Source organism: Silene latifolia, chromosome 2 (genome assembly GCF_048544455.1).
Source record: "Silene latifolia isolate original U9 population chromosome 2, ASM4854445v1, whole genome shotgun sequence".
NCBI classification, from domain to species: domain Eukaryota; kingdom Viridiplantae; phylum Streptophyta; class Magnoliopsida; order Caryophyllales; family Caryophyllaceae; genus Silene; species Silene latifolia.
Window position 1 is genome coordinate 25,505,216 of NC_133527.1, and position 14,588 is coordinate 25,519,803.

The 14,588-nt window shown below is 36.2% G+C and overlaps 3 protein-coding genes across 3 annotated transcripts; 2 read left to right on the forward strand and 1 right to left on the reverse strand.

Annotated features, from left to right (window-relative positions):
- The first annotated feature begins 273 nt into the window (after positions 1 to 273).
- Positions 274 to 3,277, forward strand: LOC141642493 (inositol transporter 4-like). The gene is made up of 4 exons (XM_074451325.1): positions 274 to 804; positions 890 to 960; positions 1,132 to 1,575; positions 1,919 to 3,277. The coding sequence occupies exons 1-4, from the start codon at positions 669 to 671 to the stop codon at positions 3,038 to 3,040; spliced, it is 1,773 nt and encodes a 590-aa protein (XP_074307426.1). The 5' UTR covers positions 274 to 668; the 3' UTR covers positions 3,041 to 3,277.
- Positions 3,278 to 5,595: 2,318 nt separating this feature from the next.
- LOC141628933 (cytochrome b561 and DOMON domain-containing protein At4g17280-like) lies at positions 5,596 to 7,284 on the forward strand. The gene is made up of 2 exons (XM_074442018.1): positions 5,596 to 6,338; positions 6,576 to 7,284. Exons 1-2 carry the CDS (start codon positions 5,685 to 5,687, stop codon positions 7,116 to 7,118), a joined length of 1,197 nt encoding a protein of 398 aa, XP_074298119.1. The 5' UTR covers positions 5,596 to 5,684; the 3' UTR covers positions 7,119 to 7,284.
- Positions 7,285 to 8,065: 781 nt separating this feature from the next.
- On the reverse strand, positions 8,066 to 13,414 carry LOC141642494 (putative MO25-like protein At5g47540). Its single transcript, XM_074451326.1, has 11 exons — positions 13,019 to 13,414; positions 11,507 to 11,668; positions 11,194 to 11,312; positions 10,810 to 10,884; positions 10,309 to 10,402; positions 10,011 to 10,070; positions 9,237 to 9,305; positions 9,026 to 9,124; positions 8,782 to 8,826; positions 8,590 to 8,692; positions 8,066 to 8,441 (listed from the first exon to the last, which is right to left on the reverse strand). Exons 1-11 carry the CDS (start codon positions 13,133 to 13,135, stop codon positions 8,365 to 8,367), a joined length of 1,020 nt encoding a protein of 339 aa, XP_074307427.1. The 5' UTR covers positions 13,136 to 13,414; the 3' UTR covers positions 8,066 to 8,364.
- Between the last annotated feature and the right edge of the window lie 1,174 nt (positions 13,415 to 14,588).

A 14,588-nucleotide genomic window follows, 5' to 3' on the forward strand; every position in this document is an offset into this window, starting at 1 on the left:
CCAATCGTACCCGGGTTGGACCCTAACATGGACATAGTAGATGTATCACAAATCCATTGAGTTGAAATCCTGGTTCCGCTACTGAATTTACTCCGAAAGAAATATATGCAAAAAAAAAAACAAGAGCAAGTGATGGTCCCAAAAGACAAAAGAATGGCCTATGTAACGTTTGAATTATTGTTTGCCAAAAAATGTTAAAACTCTTCTAACTTTATTTCCATGGTAGTATTTTATCCTGCTGTATTTATCACTTTTTAAAGTTTATTTATGATTGATATTTAAAGTATAAAACTCATACAACCACACAACATACTTTGTACTCCCTACGTCCCCGGTCATTTGTTTACCTATTCCATTTTGGGGTGTTTCATTCAATTGTTTACCTTTTTATTTCTATTTCGGGAGTTTTGTTGATGAACAATTTGATCTTACACACTCAATTTCGTCCACGTGTCATCAAATAATTGGTTCTCCTTGGTTTTTGTGCCAAAACTGAAGGTAAACAAATGATCGGGACACTGGGAGTAGTTTGTACTTGAGTGGATGAAACTTTTTTCCACATTTGCTTTCTGAAGTTTTCTACAAAGTTGAATAGTAGTGATCCATTGAAGATTCAATCTTGTACTTACATTTCACTTGTTATCTGTCTTGAAAGATAACAGAGAAAAATGGTAGACGGCGGTGCTGTGAGCACAGATGATGCTAATTTCTCAGAATGTTTCAAAACAATTGGCGGTACGCCTTATATTATGAGGCTTGCTGCTTCTGCTGGTATCGGTGGACTCCTCTTTGGATATGATACTGGTATGTATTACCTTCATTTCACCTCTTGACGTTTTTTATATACTCGTTAAGTCGTTACCAAACAATTCCGTGTATTGGAGTGTAGGTGTTATTTCTGGTGCACTTCTTTACATCAAGGAAGATTTCCCTGAGGTCAACAAGAAGACATGGCTTCAGGTAAGTTTACTCTGTTAATTTCGTTCAGTTCAGTTTGTTCAGTATTTTAATTCAGTTCAGTTCAGTTTGTTCAGTATTTTAGTTCAGTTCAGTCCAAAAGAACATGACCTTACGGTTCCATTCTAGAGTTGATGTCAGCCGACCCTGAATTGTTTTGTGGTAAACATGTAGGAAACGATAGTGGCGATGGCAATAGCAGGAGCCATAGTAGGAGCTGGAACAGGAGGATTTCTGAATGACAAGATAGGAAGAAAATGGTCATTGATGATAGCTGATACTCTATTCTTTATCGGAGCCATAGTGATGGCACTTTCTCCAGCTCCATGGATGATCATCATTGGAAGAGTCATTGTTGGGTTAGGTGTGGGTATGGCGTCCATGACCGCACCTCTTTACATCTCTGAGACGTCTCCTGCACGCATCCGTGGTGCCCTTGTCAGCACCAACGGTTTACTCATCACCGGAGGCCAATTCTTATCCTACCTTATCAACTTGGGCTTCACTAAGGTTCCAGGAACGTGGCGTTGGATGCTTGGAGTTGCCGCTGTCCCTGCATTCATTCAGTTTATTCTCATGTTCACTCTCCCAGAGTCTCCTAGGTGGCTATACCGAAAGGTCTCCACCGAAATTTAAGCTATTTTTGAAACTAAATAATTTTTTTTTTTTGACGAGGGGGTTGAATCCTCCCGGCCCATGCATTCCCGCACCACCACATGGACCATGTAAGCCACCCCCTTCAGGGGGCTGCAGTGGCCAAGTGATCATCGCCCCAGCAGGTAGTCGAACCTGGGGCCTCTCAACTCCTGCATTTCTGCAAGCTTTAAGGTTTAACTCGACTATCACTGGACTAACACCACTTGGTTAACTAAAATTTGTTCTTCTTATTAAAACAAAGTGTTAACTGTCTCGCGAACTGAATTGAGCCTAAACATGAGTTTGTGATACATTTTGTTACCAGGGGAGAATTTCAGAAGCAGAGGAAATCTTAGGCAGGATTTATGCGCCGGAGCAAGTGAAAGAAGAAATGAGAGCTCTGAAAGAGTCAATAGACGACGAGCTAGCAATAGAAGGAGACATGTCAGACGCGAGCATGATGACCAAAGTGAAAACAGCCTTAGGCAACAAAGTGGTACGTAGGGGTTTAGCAGCTGGTGTGACGGTCCAAGTGGCTCAACAATGTGTTGGTATCAACACAGTTATGTACTACAGCCCCGTGATTGTTCAATTTGCTGGCATTGCCTCCAATTCCACTGCCATGGCGATCTCTCTCATTACATCCGGCCTCAATGCCTTAGGGACCGTCATTAGCATGATGTTTGTCGACAGGAAAGGCAGGAGAAATATGATGTTAATGTCAATGTTTGGGATTATTATCTGTCTAGTCGCGTTAGGGCTTGTATTCCGTGAAGCTGCCGTAACTGCTCCAAAGATCAGCTTAAGTGACAGCACTCACTTTGGGATGAACAACACTTGCCCTCTTTATACCTCCGCCACTAAACCCGCTTCTTGGGGCTGCTCTCAGTGCTTAAGAACTAACAGACAATGTGCCTTTTGTGCCAGTAAAGTCAATTTCCAGGTAAACCCAGGGGCGTGCATAGTAGCGACAAATGATATGAAGAAAGAATGCCACGGGGAGGAAAGAGTGTACTTTACAGAAGGGTGTCCAAGCAAGATAGGGATACTGGCAGTAGTATTGCTAGGACTGTACATCATAGTGTATGCGCCAGGGATGGGAACGGTGCCATGGATCGTCAACTCAGAAATATACCCACTTAGGTACAGAGGTGTAGGTGGAGGGATTGCAGCAGTAAGTAACTGGTGCACAAACCTCATTATGAGCGAGACCTTCCTTACCCTCGCTCAAGCTGTCGGTACCTCTGGAGCTTTCCTCCTCTATGCTCTCCTCTCTTCCATCGGCTTCTTCTTCATATTCTTCCTAGTCCCTGAAACTAAAGGGTTGCCAATTGAGGAAATAGAGAAGATGCTCGAGAAGGGATCATTCAAGCCTAGCTTGTGTTTCTGGCGAAAGAAGGACAACAACGAAAAAGACCAAAAAGTTTCAGAGCTTCAACATGTTTAAAATTTTCAATTTATCAAAGAAAGCTCTTTCCAAATTCCAATCAATGTCAACCCAAAAGGAATGTCACTTTCGTAAGGCGAGCCAGCAGCCGAAGAACACTAGAATGGAAACTAGACATAACTTGCTACTCATATATGTCTTCTCTATATCATTATGTGTCTATGCTTACCATTATATACTGTCAAGTGTCAACAAACAAGATTCAAGTTTACGATGTTACTTCGTTTTCTTTGTCTACTTTCTAGTTTCGACTCTTGAATGACACTAGGTTTGGTGCCCGGCTTCGCCCGGGCCACCTCTATTTACCATTAAATTTTTTTTCAATGAAATAAACTATGTTGGAGTTGTCTAACTCACACGTTTACTATTTGTAATATATTTTTCTACGGCATATCTTGTAATTATGATGAAATGTAAAATTTATTTTCAAATTATGAGACACGTTCACTACCCCGCTATTAATATTATTACTTTCACGACATTCTTTCTTAATATCATTACGTTCACTACTCCCGTGGTTACTATTGTTTCTTTTACTAATTCCTCTGTTTTTTTCTGTTAAATTCATTATTCCCGTTAATTTTATCCGGCCTATATTAAAATAAATAAAATATTTCCTTAAGTCGATTGGTTATTTAATTGTTCATACTTTTTCTCATTACTACCACTGTTACTTTCACTACATTCGTAATTACTTTCACTACTCCCACTATCATTATTATAACTATCATTACTTCCACATTAATACCGTTAATTTTATTAATCTCGTTGCTGCTAATATTACTTTTACTACATTTAATTTAGAGACGTACTTTTTCACATACGAATTTTACTTTTTCACATACGTTTTTTTTTACAAATTTACCCTTATCATTTTTTTCATTCCCTCCCCTAATTAATTTTTTTTTATCCCTCCTCTCATCTACCTTCATCACCACCACCACCACCCCTTCACAGCTGACAACCTTACTGCTCACTCGCACCCACTCCAGCCTCCAGTCGCCCCAACTCCCAAACGCCCCACCCACTTCAGCCGTCCCACACCCAATCGCACCACCCAATCTAATCGTCCCAAATACGCAGCCAAGACAAAAACGGTTGTAAACTTTCTTTTATATATACAGAAATGCATAACAAAAAGACGAATTCATCAGCTCTATGTAGAGTTCATTGACAAAGCAAATGAATTTTCAAACTAATACAAAGTTTGGCAAAGAAGGCAATTAACCAAGGAGTCAAAGACTAATTCCTTTTCGTAAATGTTTGTTCACATAACAAATGAATTTTATTAATTTCGCTCATTGATAAACCTGCAAAACATAAAATTGTTGGAACGGCAAAACTGTTTCACTAATTAGAGATTTATAATTCGTTGTTCAAATTTTTAGAGTAATTATATTCGATTTTAGGGAAAAATGTATATTTAAGAGTTAATTTTATTAGATTTAGAAAAAAGGGTATGATATGGAAAATTTATGAAAAAATGTATGTGAAAGAGAAAAGTCCGTATGTGAAAAAGTAATTCCGTTAATTTAATGTATAATTCTATGATAATACTAATTAATTCCATAAGTGAGGCATGTTAATTTTAAGGAAAATCACTATATTCTTGTGTTTTCTAAATTTAATTACTTTAATTTAATGTAATTTCCATAAATATTCTTCATCAAGACATCTTTATATTATACTTTTAACCAAAACTATATAATATTTACATTGAGATCCCTCTATGAGGTCCATCACACGGTGCTATTGATTTAAAACTTTATAGTATAATTAATTTGTATAGATTTCTTTAATTACATTGAAGTCCCTTGGTTTCTGGAATTAATATATAGTATTGATATATTCTAGCCTCTTTATCAATCAAGTTCAATCAACATTCTACTCTGCAATTAATTAGTTTAGTTAGATTTATCTGATAAACAAACGAACATGGTAGATGTCAATTAGCTTAGTTAATATCGTCATGAGAGCAGTTACTCATGACCTGAGTTCAAATCCCGTCGTCATCTATATCATCCTTGTGCCTCCCTTTGCACCAAAAAAAAAGAACAATCGAACATAACCGAGATTATTCAAACGTAACCCATGATGCAATGTGACCATGGGAGAAGTGTCTATAGTATATACCACACCATGTGATTTAATTATTTAATCGGTTTTTCTAACCTATGCCCACTAGGCATAGGATAAAAAACCAAAATAATATTTTTATGGAAAAATTGCAATATCTCATCACTTTTACTTTTCTTTACCGCGAATCTATTGTTTCTTTCCTATTTTGGTTTCATATCATATGCCTATGCCTAGTAGATTTAGAAAATTCCTTATTTAATTATTTAGTTACGGTGTTAGTAATAACATTGAATATTCAGAGAACAACCACATTCTACACGTATTCGGATTTAATGACCTGTGAGTATTCGGATTCCCTCTTTCCTTCGTTTACTTAGGTTTTAATGCTATAAATAGCCTTGTTTTGGCCACTAAGTAGCCATAATTTTAGGGTTTATTGCTCATACAACAACCACATCCTACACATAAACGTCTCAATTTCTTGTCCTAAGATTAAGAATAAACGCGACAAATTCTAATCTCAAAAAAAACTATAGTTTCTTGGAAAAATACATTGCAAATCACAATGAAGAGGATTTCATTATGTACACTTGTTTTGCTTGTGACCCTAAATTCCGTCACTTCGCAAAGTCAATCAACCACATGCAGCAAATATGCCTTCAAATCAAGTAACATGGGTAACGCATCGTCACCCACGACGACAAGTTTCCAAAGTTGTGTTGACCTCCCGGTGTTGAGCTCGTTCCTGCATTGGAACTACCACCCGAGTAACGCGACTCTCGAGATTGCCTACCGTCACACAGGCGTGGGACCGGCTTCATCAAAGTGGGTGGTATGGGCTATTAACCCCATTGGGAAGAGTATGGTAGGGTCCCAGTGTTTGGTTGCGTACCATAATCCAAAAGACGGGTCAATGGTCGTGTACACGTCATCAATCGCTGGTTACGGGACAACACTGGCTAAGGGACCCCTTAGCTTCAAGGTACTCAAGTTGTCCGCGGTGGGAGAGAGTAACGAGATCATTATATATGCGACGTTGGTGGTGCCTAAAAATACGACGACGTTGAATCAGGTATGGCAGGATGGTCCGTTGTCCTCGGATGGGACCCCCCTTATGCATTCCACTACTGGGCCTAATGTAAGGTCTGTTGCTTCCCTTGACATTCTTTCTGGCGTTACTGTCGCCACTGCCACCGCTACTGGCTCTTCGCTTAAAAACGTAAGTCAAATTAACTCCCAAGTTTATTTGGAATTTTTTAGCTTAACTCGCTTTAATTTAGAACAGTTTATTAGATAATATTAGGAATATTATCATTAGAGAATAATAGGAGCCCGATTTATGGTTCTCCTATTATTCTGATAATATCCCTAATATTGTCTAATACAGTTAACAGTATGATTTATGTTAGACAATATTGATTTATATTTCTAACAGTTGTATAATTGTTGATTACAGATACACGGGGTGTTGAATGCGGTAAGCTGGGGAATACTAATGCCAATAGGAGTAATAATAGCGAGGTATATGCGCGTATTTCCAAAAGCAGACCCAGCTTGGTTCTACCTTCATGTTGGATGTCAAGTGTCTGCATATATTATCGGCGTTGCTGGTTGTGCCACCGGCTTGAAACTGGGAGCGCGGTCTGAAGGAGTTGAGCACTCTAAGCATAGAAACATTGGGATCACTCTCTTTTGCCTTGCGACTATTCAGATGTTTGCCTTATTGATAAGGCCGGTAAAGGATCACAAGTACAGAATATACTGGAATATATACCACCACTCAGTCGGATACACGATTATCGTCCTCAGCGTTGTCAATATACTGGAGGGATTTAAGATCTTGGCCCCGGATGAGATTTGGAAGAAGACATACATTGAGTTTATCGCGACATTAGCTTTTATCGCTGTCATTCTAGAAGCGTTTACATGGTATGTAGTGTTTGCAAGAAGACGTGCAACGGCCTCTGATAATGGGAACAAGCATGGTAGTTTTGTATAGGGCCATGAATTTATATATCGTACGAGTTTGGTTTTTATTTGTATTGCCATAGTTGAATAGTTAGGAAAGGAAGATTTGAACTTGTTAGTTACATAACGTTCTTAATAGTTTCATCTTAATCAGAAGTTCAATGATCAATTGTCCCAATAGCTATGATTGGAGCGTACTCAGTTGGCTAAGCGAAAGTAACATGGTGTGAATGAATCAAATCATAATTCATATGGAATACCAATTAAACTGACCTGGCTAAACAAGTAATCATGTACATCCTTGACTTCTTTCAGCAACTTGTTAACAATTATAGAGACCCAATTATTAAAATTCAGTGACATCCCAGAATGCACACATTCCCCTCACTGTAATCACCCATATCACAATTTTTATACAGTGTATTCAGATTAATTAAAGTACTTAATTAAAGAATAAGAATAAGAAATGCCCAATTGATGGATTGAAGGAATAAACTATGCACTAAACTGACAAACGGAATTACAATAAATTTGTAGTTTTAATTTGCTCCATATTTTTGTCTGTGTTACCATATATTAGCACAATAGTACTAATTTTGTTAGATGATCTGTGTGACTTCTTAACACAGTTGAAAATAACGAGCTTGGGTAGTATTTTTAATACGCGTGGAAATTGGTTGGCTGGCTCCATTCGAATGAATTGAAATGGATTTGATCAATTTTATTATTTGGGTGGGTTGTTTTGAAATCACAGCATTTCGTATAGAAGGAATATATAACATAAGGGTAGAACTTACATAAGGTCAAAGTGGTATTAGTATGTACCACAAATATATTAGACAAGATGTATAATCGACGATACATTAATCCTTAAACAATCATGCATCTACAAGACTACAAGCATTGCACGGAGTGTGAAATGTGAAGAATCAACCGTTTGGAATCATCAACGTGAAGAATAGATGCACAACAAGACTGACAGAAAATGTGGGTGATTTGTCGATCCAGACCAGTGACATCTGCTAGTAGTCCACGAGTTCCAGCTAATATACGTGATAACAATACATTTGCTCGTAAGTTTGTATAATTGCATGAATTAACAACAAATCTCTTCCTTAAAACAACATACACTTCATCCCAACTTGTCGACTAACCTTATGTACCATCGACCGTGTTCTATAAATACAGAAATTGCTCTTAGTGACCTCAAAATTACACGATACTGAGAGCTAGATACTGGTGAGAACCCAAAACAGATTGGTCGGAATGGAGAGTATTCAAGGGAGCTCTTTTGGTTCAAGAGAAGCAATCTCCTGCATGACTTGGGCCTTGTCTGAATCAAATTGTTCATCCTCTGCAATATCATCCGAGTTTCTCAGAGAACAGGCAAGCGAGATGACATAGGAAAGAGCCAACAATAATGTTGATTGTTGACCTACTGATTCCAGACGTGACCGATTAATTATATGCAATAGTAAAAGCTACTAATTCCAAAAACTTACCTTTGTCAGTCTTCAGATCTCCTAGCAATCGAAGAAGCTTGCTCTTATTCGCAACTAGGATGTTTGATATGTCTGCTGGCTTATTTTGATTCGCAGCAAACAACTGTTTATAGATTTAAAATACACGAATTAAAAACAAGATAGGGACACCAATCATTTGAAGTTCGAACCATATTTTTGACTAAACCTCACCTTGAAAACGTGAAAAGCTTCTATCTGAATGGTCTTGCTTGACTCCTACAATTGGTAGGATAATAATATTTAAATGTCAGAAACTAAATACCGTATTCATTTCCAGCTTTTTAAGATTCTAACAAGAAATATTCATGAAGCAAACTTATGATAGAGCTTTTCTCTAACTGTTTATGCAGCAACAAGGTATCAGACTATTATCTATGATGTACAATATCAGAGTTCGTGAAAATAAGTATCTTACTCTTAAAAGGTTCATAAGTATCCTCAGATTTTCCCTGGAGCTCACATACTTCGTCATGGTTGCAGAGTTACTACGATCCAGCAACATATCTCCCAAGAGCTGCAGCAATAAGTATAAGCATAAGCCACGAAGTAAATGACACAGTTGCTATCCCAGATAAATTTACACATGATCCAGAAAACAACCGAATAAGACCGTAAACTTTCTATACCTTTACAGCTTGTCTCCTGGTGATGTAGTTGCTTGATTCCAGCAGTTTGGAATTATAGTCTGCAAAAAACTGAAGTAGGCAATGGACTCAAAGACCAGGAAGAAAAAAAAATCCTAGATACGTGATTCAACAATAAACTGAGTCTGAGATAAGATAACATTAGGCATCTATGAGGTCCTAGTTTTTACAGGACTTTTCGATCAACTTACTGAAAAAAGCTATTTCAAGTACTACCATTACGTGTAAAAGCAATCCCGAAGAGCAGTGGACAATTTACAAAAAGTTGGGTATATTGTGAGTAATGTTTTAAGTTATACCAAGTCCCAGTCCACATTATATACTACGTAACTAAGTATGAACGTGATCTTCAATGACACGCCTCTCTAACCACAAAAGGATAGAACATAAGTAAAGCCGTAGTTCAGCAACTAAAAGAAGTATAACAGTCAACAAAATCGTTCACACGTCCCCAAAGGACGATGATTTTAAAGAAGACAAAAACAAATGTTGTTAGCATTTGCAGCCCTTTCCTATCACCACTACGGCACCACTCATAGCTAACAATACCTATAAGGCTATAATTGGGTCAAAATACACACTATATACATGAACGAGAGAATAATTTTTTTGTTTTCATTCTTTGCTACCACTACCATAAATCAAGTCTATTTTAACTGATTAAATAAGACACAAGCCTTGCAACTTCTAGCATCATGCTAAACCTTGTGCTAACTGCTAAAAGGCAAGAAAAAAGGAACTGGCTCAAGCAATTACCCAGTCATAATTGTTAGTGAGAAATTCAGCTACGGTTGATTTGTGCCTTGTCAGGAGTTCCTGCATAATGACCACAAGCCAGAGTAACCAGTAAGGTTTTATGCAGAGCAACTTATTGATCTGTTTTAAAGAACACGGTTTCCACAAGTGAGAGCTGTAGAATATTTAGGATTCTAAACTATTGATCTCTTCCTCGAGCAATTTTGAGCATTGTTAAGCATATATCAATGAAAACCCAAGCATGAGCAATTTGGCAACAAGTTGAGGGAATGAATTCACAAATATATGAATGGTTAACCTTAAAAGTAGCAGCAGCATCTGCAGCAATGTCAAAATTTGGAAGTTGAATGAAATCAAAAAACTTCTTCAGATCTTCTGATTCGAGAACATATCTGTAAAGGATACAGAATGTCATCATCTGCTGGGGAGACAGGCAAGCAAACAGAAATGTGACTGGTAACTTGAAAACAGTGTTTGTTAATCTAAAATATTACTTCTTCTAATACCACGATAAAGCTATAAATGTTAGTGTGAGCGTGTGACTTTGAAACTTGAAAGTAACTACTATGTGTTAAAACCTTTCTGACTATCATATTCATCATAACTATCAGGATGATTGTTAGTCAAGCACACATAATAAAAGAGATCAAAACATCAAACATGTTGCCAAGAGCAGAAAGTTCAAGAAATCAAAGAAGATGATTTTTGAGAAAAGTTAACATATCTCAACGACCACACTTATATTCATTTATATTGAATAATGAGAGACACAAAAGCTAGGAGAAAACTATCCACTCACTTTGCCACAACTTGATGACGTATGCACTCCCTCAACATAGAACCATAATGCAAAGCCATATCTGGATTCTCGTATCTGCATAGAAAAATGAGAAAAATGAGACTGTAAATGCTTAAGAAAATGGAAAATCTGACAAAGATTTAAACAGAAGAAAAACACCATGTTGGGATCAATCAAATAAAGCACGCCTACATATGGAGTATTCCAAAGTTCTGATCATGACTAGAAAAAATCAATACGATTGGTTGATATAAAGTCACTCCAGTGAGATGCAAATAAAATCATGCAATAAAGGTATGGCATGAGATACAAATGGACGATAAAGTTCACTAGAGAAAAATTAGTCTGCTGAACCAGCCCAATCTCTCACCCCCATTAACATACCCTGTCATAAGTATATCGATCAGATCTTTGTTTCTTTCCAGGTAATCAGATGCAATTAGACGATATTGAACTTGTTGCCTTTGCAAATTAGCAACAATTTGGGTGGCATCTTTACGAGCCTGCAAAAATTACCCTTAAACAATCAGCAACCACAAAGAGAGACCTGTATTTGTGTGTCCACCTTATACCACTATCTTTTCATCACAAGTGTGATGGTGATGACATCCAGTAAATACCAATAACTAGAAGACGACAAATTAAGGGAAAGTGAATTTAAAAATTAAAATCATGTCATAAGAAGATATTGACATACCTCCAAGTTCAACTTGGGAAGACAAATGATTACTAAACGGAAAGTGTTCTCTTTGAAGAACTCTTGGGTTAGCTGCAAACAGGCCTCTACAACTGGCTCTGATTCACTATTTCCATATAAAATACATTTCAACTCTCGAATAACCTTGCTTAGCTCCGCCATCTGCATGTAAAATGCCCTGAGTTAGTGGCCAATTTTATATCGTACACAAGAGTTCGATTGGTAAAACAAAAAGTACAGCCACATCATAATGCACTATCACATCACAAAAGTGATTGTGTACTACAGCGAACAAGTTGCTATGTATCTGAGGATTCAAGTAAATAAAATCCAATCTAGATAAAGCAAAGGCATATGTGCAAGAGAAAGCGGGATAGGAGATGTGTCAAGGTGACAATAGCACGGAATAGGAGATGGGACACCAAATGGGACAGATGATTCTCATTGGCAAGCAAAACCACTGAAACATATACTTCCCATTTTCTACTACCTTCTTCTGAGCTTCTTTAGAAACTACAGAGCGAAAATGAATCTAGGGTCTCATAACAACATCAATAACAATATTATCCTACTACCTCAAAGGCTACTTCTGATTTGAAAGCGGGATATGCACACAAAAGTTTCTCATGTTTCAATTAGCTGATACACCAAAAAGTGAAGAACATTCTACCATTCACTACGCGAAATATTTCCGTCAAGGAACCAACTTTAAGTTTTAATTACGATCAAAGAAAAAAGAACAGAGCTTTTTAACACTTCAGAGAGTTTAATCCTAGAAATTTACGGACTAACAAAGAGAGACATTAGCAAAACATTAAAATCTCTGAGAAGGCTAATATGTCTAATACATTGAGCCTCGTCATTCAACAACCAGGCGGATCTACCCTTTAACAAAGATGACATTAAAAAAAAAAAAAAAAAAAAACTGCAAATATCGCACAAAATGATCAATTTTCTCCCAATTGTACCAATTTTCACTTCAACTAACCTAAAGCCAAAACACACAAAAGGGATAAATTTTCACAATTTCGAGCACGCTTACACACTTAAAAGTTACAGATTAACCTAAAATCAAATAGGTTAACGCATCACAAATCAATAAAAACAGTCAATAACAATCCAGCACAATCCTAATACAATTGATAACATCATCATCATATGATAATAATGAGAAAAACATCAACAAACAATAAATCTAATTAAATCACTATAACTCCAATTTAACTCAAAATTTTGCAGCTTCAGCACAAATTCAGTGAATTATTAATCAAATACATTAACGCATCAAAAATCGATAAAACAGTCAATAATAAGCTACCACAATCCTGATAATAAGCTAAGTAAATCACCATAACCCCAAATTAAATCAAAATTTCGCAACTTCCGCACAAATTCAGTAACAAACTAAACATTATACGATCTAGACCGTAAAATTTTGATTAATAAAGCGACAATAATCAGGATGATAATAAAGCGAAATAGATGAAAAATAAAATTGAAATAAAAATGAACCTTTTCCTCGCGTTTGCTCTCGCGAATAGCATCTTGATCGACGAGGATGAGAAGATCACGACATAATCGAACGAGCTCCGGTGGAGTTCGTGGTTTCGATTTGAATAATCCCTTCATTGTTGAAGCTGCTTGTTTTGAGCTATGCAATGTAGGTTCAATTGAAAAATCGAAACAATTGAGAAGGTATTAATTCAATGTCGAAACATAGGGTTTGTGATTGAATTGGGGATGAAGAACAAGTTGTTTATTGTATTGTATTGATCACAAAGTTTGCATCTTGTCTTGTTATCTTTTTATTATTGTTATTATCCAGATATTTGTGGTAGTTTCCCCAACTTTTGGATTCTATCGTAAAATTCTATCTTTGCAAATTGCAAATGTTGGATCAGGATTTTTTTTTACCCTGATTTTCTCAAAGTAATTTTATGCGATTTTTTTTTATTTTATTTTTTATTTTATTTTTTTTCGAAGGTCGTATTTTCGGAGTGGACATTGTCTCCCTAGTCCATATTATAGAGAAAAAGGATTACGCATCCGAGGTAGTACCTCAGACCTTGTAGTTTTTGAGCTTATACACATTTTTTCTGAGCATATTACTATTTATAAATATAGTTTTTGAACAATATTATATTTTTTTAGTGTAATCAATCAATCAATCAATCAATACATATATATAAAGCAGGAACTTTTCGAGCGATATTAGAGAGTCCAATTTTTTAAAAATTCCTAACAAGAGTATATTTCGAAAAAAGTTAAATAAAAAAAATTATCCTAATAAAATAGATTTCTTAGTATTTAAAACAAATTTTAATAAAATTATCCTAATATAAGTAGATCAAATATAATTTAATAAAATTATCCTAATTTAAGTAGATTAAAATTATCAAATAGATAATAGAAATTCGATCATAATAGTTCAAGTTATCGCATTTATTTTCCCCCACTTATGGTCTCATACATTTTTAGTTTGTATTCTCGCATCAAAATTCAAGAAGCTGACAGATAAAAGATGAATTTATTTATTAAAGTGTTATGTTAAGATGATGTAGTTTTGGTCATATTTGGGTCCTCAATTCGGGTTCAGATCAAGTTTAGGGTCGATTTAGTTTTGCTATGTCATAATAAGGGTAAGAGGACTCTTTGGAATAAGAGAGGCCTAATGAGAAACTTTTGAAGAAGCACAAGTTAAACTCATTGTCATAAACGTTCTAAGAGTCATTGACTATAATGGAGGACGTCAAACACGTTTTTAAGGTGGGGGAGGATAAGTCCAAAAAGAAGGAATCTAAGAAGTCCAAGGGTATACAATGTACCAAATATATATTAGTCACTATCATACTTTAGTTAGAAAGATGCAAAGAGAAGACGCGTACTATGTAAATATTGTATGTAAAACACGCCGTGTTAAATTAATTAAAACACAAATGATTTGTCATTTTTGTTTTGTTTTATCAATAAAACCTAAAAACTACTATGTAAAGGGAAAAAAAAGTGTTATCGAAATATCAATTAGTTTACCTTATAAAATCATATGTTCAATCAATAATGATCGTTAAGCAAATTATAAAGC